Consider the following 15,237-nt stretch of genomic DNA (forward strand, 5'->3'; position numbering starts at 1 on the left):
ATATAAATATATATTCTTCTTGATTTGTTTTTGTATGAAAATCTATACATTATTTTGGTGACTTTGGTTGGACAGAATTTAATACAAAATGTACAATCATAACATAGCACAAAACAATATATTTAATTATTAACCCTTACTTCCACTAATAAAAAATGTAGTTCAACTTGTACCAATCCGTTCCATATTTTATAGAATATTGTTATTTCGGTTCAGAGTTTACGTTTATATCGCGTTACAAAAGCGAATAAAAGGCCCCTCCTCGAAAACTAAAAATAAATTTAACCAATTAGTATGTGTTGCATCTGAAGCCCCAATTTAATGGATACGATAAGAGTGCGACTAGTAATGTAAAATAGAAGGTCTCCCCCTCGATTTTCCGGCTTTCAACCATTTCCTTCGAATAAAAAAAAATTAAATGAAAATCGAGCGTTGCCGCAGCTCATTATATTCACTCTTTTTCAATAGACAATGTTTAAAAACGGTTAAAAATCGCTCGGAGAACGAAAAAAGCTCCGTTCACATCTAATAGAGATTAATTTCCATTTTGGCGACCATAAATAATTTCACGAAGTAGGAATAAATGTATGCTTTCAGTCGGAAAGAAAATGAGGAAAAGGAAGGAAGCGACTTCTTATCTAATGGAGATCAGTCAGTATTCAAGCCAAGTTGTGTGTAAGGTGGAGTGAAGGCGAAAGTAATAATTACCAACTCAATATCGTCTCCTAAATTGAATATATATATATGTTATAGTTGTATCTTCTAGTATATATTATTATATTATATTTTCCATTCCGTTATAGTTTAAGTGTATTTTTAGTTGTAATATATTCTGTGTAACCCACGTTAGTTGATTTATATGGCGAATTGCATTCCAACTGGTCAAAATAGACTAGAAATGGAAATACAGTTTAACTATAAGTTGGTACCAGGTAGGATGAAGAGGGTAGGTTTTCGTGAAAACGTCATTCGACTAGTAAATTGAGTTGGAAGGTAACATTTTTGTTTTCAACACATTCTTAAACTATCGTAATACGGTACTCATAACCTTTATTCGAAATATTTAGCAAATATAACACATTATTGCATTCTAAGGCGTTCGTAAAAACATCAGTGCTGTCAAAACTCAACTGTTATATTAAAACTGGCGGACAATGTTGAAAGTGTATTTGCGCTTGTAGAGATATAATTTACTAGTTTGAATCGTATTCGAATATGAATAACCGAAAACGCCAGCTAACTTATCTATTTTAATAGCAATTTTATTTTAACTGATCATTTTTTATTTTACAATTTTATTTTATTTTTGTTATTGTTAGTAATTATAGTATTATATTATTCTAATTTGAATGTACAGCATAATAGGAAAAATAACTCAAAAACCTATTTATGTAAAATTCGTATAAATGCTCAAAATACATCTTATATCCACATAATATTAACTAAAGCCTCTCTAAAGTCGACGATCTAAAGTAGCTCTGTACATATGTACATACATGTGGGATTGGTAAGAATGAGAATATTTTAAGTTGGCAGGCCTGAGGCGTCGCCTTGCGCGTCACTGGGTTGCTCGAGCCAGAAGCGAAGACATTAAACGAGTTGCGTAAAGACTTTGACTTGAATATCCTCCCGCACACATACATGGATCCCATATTCATATATTTAAAAGTCAGCTACAATACAGGAAAATAAAAATGAATTAATTTCAAAGGTTAGTATAAAACAATAAATAAAAATAGCATTACATTTGAAAATACTCTGAATCATTTGAAATCTTTTGAAGGGTTGTATATAAAATACATACACAATATGTACAAATGTATAAATATTTCAATACAATTAGAAATTCTCCGTCGAAAATGCGTCTTCACTTCCCAGTGCCTTCGAGGTTTGCACATCAATCTTTTTCAAAGAGACGAAGTCGACTTTTCCGACGGCAAACATACGCACATGAATATTCATGTGCTAGCACACACGCAACTAATAACCACGGCGCGACGAAACGTTTCAACGTTTCGAGAGAGGAAACTCTTAATTCGGACGCGCGTCCAGAAAGGGTCATCGGGACTCCGAAGCGCATTAGTGCTAATTTAATGCGAGTTGTCGTGTGCAAAACGACTCCACTTCGAATTAAACCACCACCCGCCAACCACTAGAATGGGGTTTTTATGACGCACGCGAGGGAATCTTAACCCAGTGACCACTCGTGATGTACACTTATGTATGTATATATGAATCTTTTAATGTCTTTATTCTACCCGGAATTGCTCTGGCGGATGAAAGTTAGAAAAATAAACCCTTCAAATGGTCCAAAAATTCGTCTGCGGATACCATGAGATAGTATACCAACGTTGAAAATTGAATTTCCATAGTGATAAACATACATTCAAGCATTGTTTTGATTCTTTGATACACGTCGTTATGTACATATATATCCCATGCTTCGATATTTTTCATACAAATGCATATAAAACCCTACATGAGCAATACAATCCATTAACGCGATAATGCAATCTAAATCAATTTTAAGATTAATACTGACATCATCATATTGGATATGTGTGCATACATATGTATGTATATGCCGTGCCAAAGGTACAAACATCAGTCAATACCATCAAGAGAGTCAGTCATTACATCGATTCAACCTGAATAAGCTCTTAACAATCAGTGCAGTTAACCAGTTAAATAGTTAAACAGTTCTACGCATCTCTAAACGTTCATTGTTGTAATAATTAAGTGTAGTTCGAATATTCTATTGATAGTAATAACGTGTAATGTTTTTAAATAAATATTAATTGTCCGTTGGCCTAATGTCCGTTCGGCCAAGTGTCTGTTCGGCCATCGGTCTTAGAAAATTAGGAAAAATGTAACAATTGGTACAGTATGCTTTATTTACATAAAAGCAATAGATAAAAGAAAACAATAAATTGAAAGAAGGGTTAATTATGAAATCTTATATGTTCATGTATTATTTTATTTGAAAAAAAAATTCACGTTTAAAATTTAATATTATAATATTATAAATTTTACAAAATAAAATGTTAAATGAAAAATCGATATTTGCCAATCGAAAACTTTTGGGGGAGAATAAATTCAACGCCCCGGATCTTTATACAACCGTATGAAATGTATGTATTATATATGTAAGTATTCACAAACGCATGAAACGTGTGAAAACACTCGAAACGTGAACAGCCTTTAGCTGTTCAAAAAGTAAAAAAAATTTTAGCTTGTCGGCCTTTTTAATATTCCTTCTCGACTGGGGGATGGTGTTTTTCCATTTCCCGTGGGTGATTTTCCTAGCGCTATTCTTCTCGGTACTAATCCACAATTAAGTGAAACATTCTGGTTTATGCGAATATAGCAAAAAATGTTAAATATGATACATTCGCACAATACCCATGCGTTAAAATAGAAATAGATTGCAGAATTTATAATATTATTATATATGTATGTATACATATGTATATATATACATATATAAATATACATATATATATATATATATATATATATATATATATATATATATATATATATATATATATATATATATATATATATATATATATAATAATAATAATAATAATAATAGCTTTTATTCCAGACGATGAGGAGAATAGTGCAATCCCCAACGCCCATATAAATAATATATAGATAATAAAAAAAAAAAAAAAAGTATTGAAAAATAGTAAACAAAAAATAAATAAATAAATACATAAGTAAATATATAAATATTACTGATAATAAATAATATTAATAATAAATAATAATAATAATAAATAATAATAATAATAATTATAATAAATAAATAATAATAAATAAGTCTAATAATAATAAATAATAATAATTTTATGTCTATTCAAGGCGGTCGGTGTAGCAGTTCCATCCATCGAACATACAATGAAGAATGCAAATGAGAAGATGCAGCAGCAAGAAGACAATTAGGCGATAAAAATATACGAAGACGTAGAGAGGCCGCTCTCATCCTGAGAATGGCTTCAAAATGAGGCACATGCCCTTCTACAAACATTTGCGACGCGCTACAGCTCCTAGGTAACCCGAAAAGAGCACGGTAACAGTTGTTGTATTGTACCTTTATCTTCCTCATCGTCTCCCGCTTGTATCTGGTCCATAATTCACCAGTATAGAGGCTAGTACAAAAGGACATAAATAATTGTCTCTTAACCTCTACACTGGAGTGGAAAAATCGTCTAGCCAGCATATTTGCCCTTACACAAATGGCTCTTCTTTGTCTTTCGATGTCACGGTCATCAGATAGATCCTCCGTCAGCAAGTGTCCCAGATACTTGACTTCCCTAACAGTTTCAAGATTACGCCCATCTAAAATAATGTTGGGGACGAAATGAGGACCTCGACCGTATCGGAAAATCAGTACCATGGATTTACTCGTATTATACCGCATATTATGTTCTGCAGCATAACTCGAGCAAACTTCCAGGAGGCGATTCAGAGCTGACGGAGAAGGCGCCAAGATCACCATGTCATCCGCATAGCTGATGTGGTTACTGCATATTCCTCCTATGTGGCAACCAACTCCAGTCTGTCGAAGGCGATGTGAAAGTTCATCCATGTAAAGGTTGAATAAGCCAGGAGACATTGACCCACCCTGTCTAACCCCGCACTTCAAAGAAGCGGGATCAGAGTATGAATTCCCCCAGCGTACATGGCTGAACTGATTCCGGTGCCAGGATGCTAAAAACCTCACGATTTGACTTGGAGCTCCCCTTTTTAACAGTTTGGACCAAAGTAGATCATGATCCACTCGATCGAAGGCCTTGGATAAGTCTAGAAAACAGCCGTATACGGAAGTTTTTCGCGATGTATAAAAATCCACTACCTGTTTTAAAGTGTAGATGGCCATGTCCGTCGACGAGTGCTTCTTGAATCCAAACTGCTCATCAGCTGACAAAATGTAGCCACTTAATCTGCAACTCAATATCTTCTCTAGAATTTTAGATAAAATGGTGGCTAGAGCAATAGGACGATAGCTGTCAATGACTGAAGCATCAAGCTTTGATGACTTGAGGACAGGAACAATAGTCGTCCTTGAAAACTCTTCAGGTACATGTTCATGCAAAATCATCACATTGAAAAGCCTTGCTAATATGATGAAGAAATTCTTACCACTATGCAGAACATGATCCGTACTAATGCTGTCCCAACCAGTTGCTTTCCCTCCAGACATTGACCTTAACGCAGTTTCAACTTCGTCGCCAGTTATGACGAAAAACGAATCTTCTGAGATAGACATAACCACATCAGCCCTGCCCATCAAATCCGAAACAGACTCTTTGAAATGCTTGCTAAACATATTGGCAATACTCCGATGACATATATATATATATATATATATATATATATATATATATATATATATATATATATATATATATATATATATGTATATAATATACATATATGTACAATATAATATATACATATATGTACATATATAACGGATGTGGACTTTTAGTATCGTCGACGTCGTAAATCGTCGGAACTATTAAAACGAGATAAGAAAATAATAGAATAAATTATAATCGAAATGGTGAAATCGAGATGTTAAATCGGCGAATTCGAATCGAATAATAAAATTGTTCTATTATTAAACGACTATTAATTACGGCCGAGTCGAGCGTGCAAGTTCAGATTCAACACGCGATAATATTCTATGTAATTGTCAAAATTAATAATGAGTATCCGAACAATTATAGCCCGTGATTAATTAATATTAAATTTTAATGGATGAAAGAAAGAGACGTTCGTCCACCAACAGTTGATTACTTCATTTCGAGTAAGCGGCCTTTCAAAGTACATTATACTGTTATTATTTTTTAGTTGTTTTAGCAAATGCTACACGTAAAACTTAGGTCTACCCCGAGAGTATAATATAGAATGACACGAGATCGCTTGGCGCTTTGATTTTCTAATATATGTATGTAGAATTTTCTAGTTCTATCTTCTAAATATTGTCCTTCCTTATCCACTGAAAAAAATATACAAAAGATATTCTGTACAAAATTTTCTTACGTTAAACATGCTTTCTTTCAAACTGCATACAAAGTCGGCTTGACTTGATTACCCACAAAATATAACCGTAACAATCAAATACGGCCAAAAGATTCCTGCAATATTGCAAAATGAAATGAAAATCCATTAAAAACTGTAAATACTGATTTGAGCGTAATCAATTTCGCTCAAATGATATGAAAATTTTCATATTTTCTTATCTACATATGTACGTACATAGTAACAATGGATGAAGTTTTGTGATCATGCGAAAATTCGAATTCGAGATTTTGACTGATTCGAACTCAGAATCGATCACTAATCACGTTTTCATGATCTAGTTCTACTTCATCCTTAATAAAAGATGTCTACCTTTGAACTATATCGAGATGTACCTTGATTTAATCTACTAAATACAACATTCTTATTAACCTCGGTTATATTTACTTTCATAAAATATATCGGAATTTAAAAAAATATATTTAAATTGCGACTTACCGGCTGCTCTGGCTTCCCTGCAGGCATCGTACATATCCTGTTTGATATCCAGATTGTCATCTGCGATGGTTTCACCGACTGTGACGAAACGCTCCACGGCAAGGTTGACGGCTTGACCAACCCTGGCCACAGCCCGACCACTGCCCAGGGCGCCACTGCCGCCCCTCTCACCGCGGTGTGATACCAAAGTTGATATCTAATAACAAAACATTACAATCAACCTTAATTTTAATCGACGTTCTTATCATATAGAGTTCTTAAAATTGAATAATTCATTGAACGAATGTAATGATTTAATGTAAACCAAAAATTAAAATACTATTTAATTCAATGTTTAACCAACTTATTTTTTTTATTTATTTATATATATTTTAGCTATCAAGCTAACTTATGCTACAGTACATTATTATATATATATATATATATATATATATATATATATATATATATATATATATATATATATATATATATATATAGATAGGGCGACAAAAGTGATATCAAGAACTACCGTTGTATATATATATATATATTTATATATATATATATATATATATATATATATATATATATATATATATATATATATATATATATATATATATATATATATGTATATATATATATATATATATATATATATATATATATATATATATATATATATAAAAATTTTTTTATTTTTGCCCTTGATTTTTAGCGTGATGGAAAAAAGAAAATTTTGTTATGTGGGGAGGGGGGGGGACAAATTTTTTTAACTCGTTTTTTTAACTCTTTAATTTTGTTAGGTGGGGAGTGGGTCTGGTGGACGGACATAAGACTGTAAAATCCCTTTTCCAGTACTCGACAAAGCTAAATCAAACTATGCGAACTGGGTTAAACCAATACCCGTGTGAGATTTTATCATTTTGCACCGTCTGAGATTTTATCGCTTTGCATCGAACGAGATTTACATATCAGAGAAAAATGCTAATGCATTTCAACCCTAGAAACAGTACATAGATACATATGTATATGGTATGTAATGTATTAGTGAATAGTACATACGTATTATATGTAATTATTAAAATATTAACATAAATTTTTACCTCCTAAAATGAATAAAATTATCAAATATGATTCAACTCATTTTTAAGTTTTCTTTTCATTCTTTTCATAGAGGTTTAACAATAAACACGCCTGTTGAATGTCGAAAAATAATTACGATAAAATATACGGCATACAACAAAGCACGTATTTATCTTTAGTTGTAACTTTATTTTAAATCATTTATCAATCCAAAAGCACCCGTTTAAATTTCAACGGGCATGATACTAGTATGTAATAATACACTTGGATATAATGAGCAACGACTTATGGTTTCTTTCTTATCATGAAAATGGATATCGTTGAAAAAACAAATTTCTAAATATGAAATGACAAGAAACTTCCACAAATAAGTAAAGACCCGAATTAAATACTTCCTCAGTCTGAATAAATTACCCAAAATCGGATAAAAATTAAGGTCTTGAAATTTAAACTTTTTTTGTTGAAATCTTATTTCAAATACGTAAGGTATAACGAATACTTCCATCGCACAAATGCAGTTCTATTATATTTAACTGACTTGCATATCAACTAAGAAAAATAGCCTGACATGCGATTTTGCATGAAGGAAATCAATTTTTTTTATATATACAATACATTTATATATGTATATACAATATATCTACACATGTACATTGTACATATGTACATAGTGTAGTAAGACGTTGGAATGTCGCATCGAAGAAAATAGCTTTAATGCGACTAATTAATATAGTCGCATTAAAGCTTTTTGTTCCATCTATTTATTTTTTTTGTTTTTCTCCCTCTCTTGTTTTATTATCTAGGCCATTGTGACGAATTAGGTTCTTCCTGAAAAGCCACAATGGTCCAAAACTTTTAAATAAATAAATAAATAAATATTAGTCGACCAATCAACAGACCCACAAAAAAAAAACACTTCCGATAGAAAATATACACCAACGTCCAAAATTCAAATGAAATTTCACTCCACGTATGTATGTATGTATGTATATAAACACATATGTACATTGTCCTTTTTTTATTCAATCGATCATGCACAGATCGCTCCAATACGACACGACGACTTTGTACTATACAGATCAAGAAATATCAATTATTTAAATACTTAAGTATTATATATTTTTACATTTAATACATCGACATACATACAAATGGTCAAACATTATACAGCAGTACAAATTTCATTGCAATTATTTACAAAAGGCAAATACGATCAACATCCACAGAGATATCAATGGAGAAATTTGCAGCATTTATAAAACCAGCGAAACATCGAGATTCTGAATAACTGAAAATTTGCGAGAGAGGAACTCTTTGAATGAAAATAAGTTGGCAAACTCTAATAGAAAACGAACGACCTGGAGTCAGAAACCAGCAGCAACCAGTGAGACTCGAACCCGTGACCACTTTGTTCAAAAGTATTATATGCTATCCACTATTACATGCTGCTGGTTGCATATATGTACATAATTATGTAAAGTCCATTCATAATATGTAATCAACAGTTTACCTGAAATTAAATTGTAAACACTATTCGCGTGATTATTACAGCTTATTTTACAATAGATTGATGTTTATTTTTTTATATTTTTATTTATTTTTTATTTTACATATATACCAGGAAGGCCTTACAGGTAAATCCCAATGCGCCTTCCTGGCCAATTACAAATACAAATGCAGCATTTTTTTATTATAAGTCGTTGAATTGCGAGACACTGAAAAAACTCGCAAATTAGCGAGACATCTATGAATTGTACATAAATTTTTATTGTACATCCATCAAATTTCAAATAGTGGTGACATAGTAGGTAGGAAGGATTTTTAGCCAATTTTTTTTTCCGGGAACCGTTTCAACAATGAAATCAGAGAAAATTGGCAAACTCTGATAGGAAACGATCAACCTGGAGTCACAAATCCAGGTCTGACCAACAGCATACTCTGAAAAATTCATTTTCATTCAGGGATAGAACCCGGCACCTTCTTGATGGTAAGCAGAAGCTTAACGTCCGAGCTATGCTGCTGGCAAATGGCCATGAATCAAACGGAACAATACATTATCAAATATAGCGAATCAATGTTTTACTGTATTTGTAAAACATTATCAAAGACAGTATTATCATATATTACATACTATGTACAAATATAATTATAAAACTTTGAAATAACGAAAAACAAGACCCACAAATCAATATTATCCCACTACATTTCGGTATCGATTTAACAAATTTCAATAAAACCTTATCATTAGAATATATTTTTATCATATTTTCATATTATTTATTATTTTTACAATCCTCTTCATACATCACATTTTCTATTACACCTCAAAACCGATTTGAAGTTGATGAAAAATGAAAATAAGATTGATTACGTTATACTTAGATATGTGCATATACATAATGTAATACAATGACTAGGTAGCATTCACCTATTGTATCGAAGCACAATTACGAAACTATAATATTAGGCCACAAAATGAAATACGGTTCTACGGAAAGGGATGAGAATCAGGCACGAATTACAAAAGGGACGACGCGAAGAGAGTACAGGGCGGGTTGTGGGCTTACTGGATACGAGCATGGGAAAAATCCAAAAACGGCACAAAAGACCCTCTCAAACACACAACCTCATTGAAAACAGAAGATTGTAGGAAACAGACACACGTATGTTCATGTATACATACATAATAATAAATTGACATCGAGCTCGAAAAACACGCTGTTGTGACACGAGGGGAGAAAGAAAGGTTGTTAGCTGGCCACTGATTGTTAAAATGAAAAATGACACGAAGAGATGCTTTTCCGACGCGTTTGAGCTTATGGAGTTATCACTAACTTCGACAAAAGGATCAATTTTCAAGCGTAAACCCACATTAAAAGTCTTGTCCTCCTCTTTCACCATGCTCAAGTTCGGAAACTCTCGTTCATATTTCAAACATTGTACATACATATGTACGTATTCAGCTCGAACAAATATTAAACAGTGCCTCCATAACTATGCGCCCATATGTACATATATGTACATCATATATATATATATATATATATATATATATATATATATATATATATATATATATATATATATATATATCAGTGGCGTGCGGTCCATGGATGCGGTGGATGCGGCGCATCCCCTATAACTTTAAAAAGCCAAGAGTATTTTTAATAAATATTTGAATTTCGCTTCGATGTATTCTTAGTGATGTACGTGATTATGATGTAGTATATGATATATATTTCACATATCACGTGTTTTTTGTTACATGATGCATTATATAGGATCTTTTGATAATTTTTATTAAGGATTCGCATAGGCCGCATTCGCATAGGCCGGCCACAGGCGAGTGACGCTGGCGAGTAGACGCTGAGTGAAGTGCGCGCGCGTCATGGATTCGGAGTCGCGACCGATCCCATTTGCGCATGCGCACTATGAGGCTGTCTTATTCGCGCGGACGCGTTGACACTTGTTTAACCTCTACGGTGGATTCGGTTTCTCTGTTTGCTTATCTATTGAGTTTCACTTGGAAGCCGCTGTTGATCGATATTTCCGCACGCTACGCCCCAAGTTATTTATCAAAAAGCTAGCCGATTCATTTCTTTAGACGAAGTTAATCATTTATACTGTAAGTTGGTTATTTTTTACTTTTGAATTAAGTTTTCATTTAAATTAGTTTCGTCTAACTTTATTTTTAGTTTACTGTTCCACTACTTACGAGTTTTCATTATTGCCTTTAATATGGATATCGAAAATAACAATGAGAGTGGACTTGTCGTCGAGATCAATAATAATTGCAATTGTTTAATTGAAAATGTGCTGAAAAGAAGATTTGCTTCTCTCCCATTTAATGAAAAGGAGATTATTGTTAAGAGCCCCAAACCCACACCAATATTAAATATTCAGTCTAAAACAAAAACATTTAAAAGGTACACAGAAACATACGAAAAAATTTCATGGATTTGTGGATGTGCTCACTTAACGAAATTATTCTATTGGCCATGTATTTTATTTTCTCAAGAAGTGAATGTCTGGAGTAAATTTGGATTTTCTGACCTAAACAATTTAAGTAAATCGCGCAAGAGACATGAATGTTCTCAAGCTCACATATGTTCTGCTGCTCAATTTAAAAAATTTGGAAAGGGACCTCGTATAGAAAATTTTTTAAGTGCTCAATTTAAAGCAAATATTGAAATGCACAACAAAGAAGTTACTGCAAATAGATACATTTTGTCGAAATTAATAAGCGCGATCTGTTTTTTAGCAAAACAAGAACAACCTTTACGAGGACATTTTGAGCACCAGGAATCGGAAAATAGAGGGAATTATATTGAATTGCTGTATCTGTTGAGTGAATCAGACATAAAATTGAAAACTCATTTAGATAACTCTACGGTGTTTACTGGACTATCGAACCACATACAAAATGACTTGGTATCCGCAATATCAAAAGTCTTGCTAGATGAGATTAAAACTGAAATACGTGCATCAAAATTTGTTTCCATAATTGTGGACGAATCTACAGATATCAGTCGCAAAGCTCAGCTATCTACTATTTTTAGATATGTAGATGAAAATAATGAAATTCAGGAGAGATTTGTTGGATTTGTCGATGTTAGTCCCAATAGAACAGCTAATGCTCTTTTTCAGCACATACGTGAGACCTTGGAAGAATTTGGTTGTTTGGACAAATTAATTGCACAAACGTACGATGGAGCGGCTGTAATGTCCGGGGAGCATAATGGAGTGCAACGAAAAATTCGAGATATTTGTCCTAATTCTTTATTTGTCCATTGTTACGCTCACAGATTGAATTTAGTTTTGTCGCAATCTGTTAAACATATATCCGGATGCAAACGTTTTTTCAGCCGTATGTTGTCATTTTCAACTTTTTTTTGTAAGTCTTCAAGAAGAATTTCCCTTCTCGATTGTCAAATAAAAAAACGATTTCCCACTGCTGCCCCTACACGATGGAACTACAATAGCAAAATTTTAAATATGATATTAGAATATCAAACAGAATTAATGGAAATATTTAATCAAATAATTAATGACGAAGACGAATGGGATACTGATGCTGTCATAAATGCTGAAGTCCTTCATCGTTATTTAAAAGAGTTTGAATTCAATTTCAATTTGCATTTATTTTCTGCAATATTTAATTCGGCAAATTTTTTATTTGAAATTTTACAAAAAAAAACCTTTGACATATCGTATTGCGTAAGTGAAATTAAAAAATTTGTAAAATATTTAGATAACAAAAAAGACGATTTTGATTCATTGTGGAACAAAGTAATAACTAAAAATTTTAATAGAAAAAGAAAATATGCTGAATGTGAAGAAGATGTGAAAACAACGTATAAACTTCACTATTCTGAAATTTTAGAAACTCTTTCAGTAAATACAACCAATCGATTTCGAGATATCGAAAATTTAAAATTTCTCGAATTTTTTAACGTCAAAAAATTTAAAGAATATGAAAATAATTTTCCAGATTTCCTATTTAAATCACTCCACCTAACTTATGGAAAATACTTTGATTTTATGAAATTAAAAAGCGAATTAATTTACATGTACTCAACGCAAGATTTTCATTTGAAATCTATAAATGACGTAAAGGAATTAATTGTGAAAGATGATCTAATAGACGTTTTGGAACAAGTATTTAGTTTAATACAATTAATTTGTACGATACCTTCCACGAGCGCATCGGCTGAACGATCATTTTCGACTATGAAAAGAATTAAAACGTTCACCAGAAGTAGTCAAAGTGAAGAAAGACTCTCTGGTCTTGCTTTAATTGCAATCGAAAAGAAAATAATGTCAAATTTAAAAAACAATAAAAAATTCTATGATGCGGTTATCGATGAATTTTGTAAAAAGGAACGAAGAATAAAATTAAATTTTAAAAAATAAATTGGTCGGTTTTTTTTTTTTTTTTTTTCAAACAAGGGACAGCATCCCTTGTTTGAAAAGTCACCGCCCGCCACTGATATATATATATATATATATATATATAGAGTTCGGTCTTTCGTGTCATGCGGGGAAGACGTGCTTCTGCGTTCTTCCCGCTATTACTCGCTTAAACCCGGCTATTGCACGAAATTTAATCTAAAAATTTAACCATCTAATCACTTATTTTACTAATTGCATCCGAGTATAATTTAAGTGTAAAAATAAACAGACGATCGGCCGTTAACAGCGTTTTTAATATCAGTGATTGCGAAAAATTTTGTGTTAATTTTGTGTCAGTTACAAAAGCGTATACGAACGAGATACATCTCCCTACCTGAATACAAAAAAATAAGGGTCCCTGCTCGCCAGTCAAAATTCGGTCCCACAGAAGCAATAAATCTTCCACATAATTGCTTTCAGACAAAATTTTTTAACGAACTTTACTTAATAGAATAATAGCAAACAGAAACGGTGTTTCCCAACTGTCTAATAGTTCTTTTTCATATTTAATTTATATTAAAGTAATTCGTGTAATTTTATATTCTCTACTAAATTTATTATTAAAATATTAAATTGCAAACCGCACTCACATATATAAATCCGTTGTCTCCAAAGAGGCGTCTCACGATAAAGATCTGTAAAAAAGTAGTATAACAATTGCTAATCTATTATTATCATAACTAACTACTTTCACTTACAAAGTAACCCTGTTAAATGGCATGTAATAACTCATAAGTGATCCAAGTGATACCTAGGATGACTATCTGTCAAAGCTGACCACAGAGAAGAGTCTATGGCGGTAAGAACTCACTCCTTGAATGGAAATCTCTCTCAAGTACCGCCTTTTTCTCAACACATCTTGGATAAATGCGAGAAAAATAATATCCAAACCTCCAACAAGGTAAGAGTGACGATGGATGATAGCTTAGCTAATAGAAACCTGTATTTAGCCACGTACAATGTAAGAACGTTATCGAGTGAAGGAAGTGTGCTTGCATTAGAGAATGAACTAGAAAATATCAAATGGGATATAATAGGACTTAGTGAAGTAAGACGAAAACAGCAAAACCAAATAATCCTAAAAAGTGGTAACTGTCTCTACTGGAGAGGGCTACCAAATGGTAGAATAGGAGGAGTAGGGTTTCTTATCAATAAGAGAATAGAAAGAAATATTATAGAAATAAGCGACATATCGGAACGTATATGCTATATAGTATTAAGAATCTCGAGCAGGTACACTTGTCAAATCTTCCAAGTGTACGCCCCCACATCTAGCCACCCAGACGAGGAAATAGAAGACTTCTACGAAAAAATACAGGACGCATACGATAATAGCCGTCACCACTTTAAAATAATCATGGGCGACTTTAACGCAAAAATAGGACAAAAGGCAAATACTGAAAGAGCAGTAGGCAATTTTGGTACCGGCCAAAGAAACGACAGAGGCGATCGCCTCATAGAATTCGCAGAACACAACAGGCTCTTTATCACTAATTCATTTTTCAGGAAAAACACCAACAATAAGTGGACTTGGGAGAGTCCTAAAGGAGACAGAAACGAGATCGATTTCATCCTAACAAATGCCCTGCACTCCGTTAAAGACGTTAGTGTTTTAAGTAAAGTAGATATAGGTAGCGATCACAGATTAGTCCGTGCCAAGATGGCCATTAATATAAATTGCGA

General features: G+C 32.6%; 2 protein-coding genes across 2 annotated transcripts in view; both read right to left on the reverse strand.

The window, feature by feature from the left end:
* Positions 1–10,503, reverse strand: part of alpha-Catr (alpha-catenin related) — a 102,153-nt gene extending 91,650 nt beyond the window's left edge. Inside the window, exons 1-3 of the mRNA XM_077438415.1 lie at positions 10,302–10,503; positions 10,011–10,030; positions 6,535–6,730 (exon numbers count right to left, since the gene is read on the reverse strand). Of these exons, the coding sequence (XP_077294541.1) occupies positions 6,535–6,730; positions 10,011–10,030; positions 10,302–10,503 (418 nt within the window). The remainder of the gene's footprint in view (positions 1–6,534; positions 6,731–10,010; positions 10,031–10,301) is intronic.
* Positions 10,504–12,309: 1,806 nt separating this feature from the next.
* LOC143912339 (uncharacterized) overlaps positions 12,310–15,237 on the reverse strand; it is a 976,232-nt gene continuing 973,304 nt past the window's right edge. The window contains exon 2 of the mRNA XM_077431625.1: positions 12,310–13,588. The gene's annotated coding sequence lies outside the window, so the exon portion shown is untranslated. The remainder of the gene's footprint in view (positions 13,589–15,237) is intronic.

The sequence above is a fragment of the Arctopsyche grandis genome, chromosome 1 (assembly GCF_051622035.1).
Source record: "Arctopsyche grandis isolate Sample6627 chromosome 1, ASM5162203v2, whole genome shotgun sequence".
Lineage (NCBI taxonomy): Eukaryota > Metazoa > Arthropoda > Insecta > Trichoptera > Hydropsychidae > Arctopsyche > Arctopsyche grandis.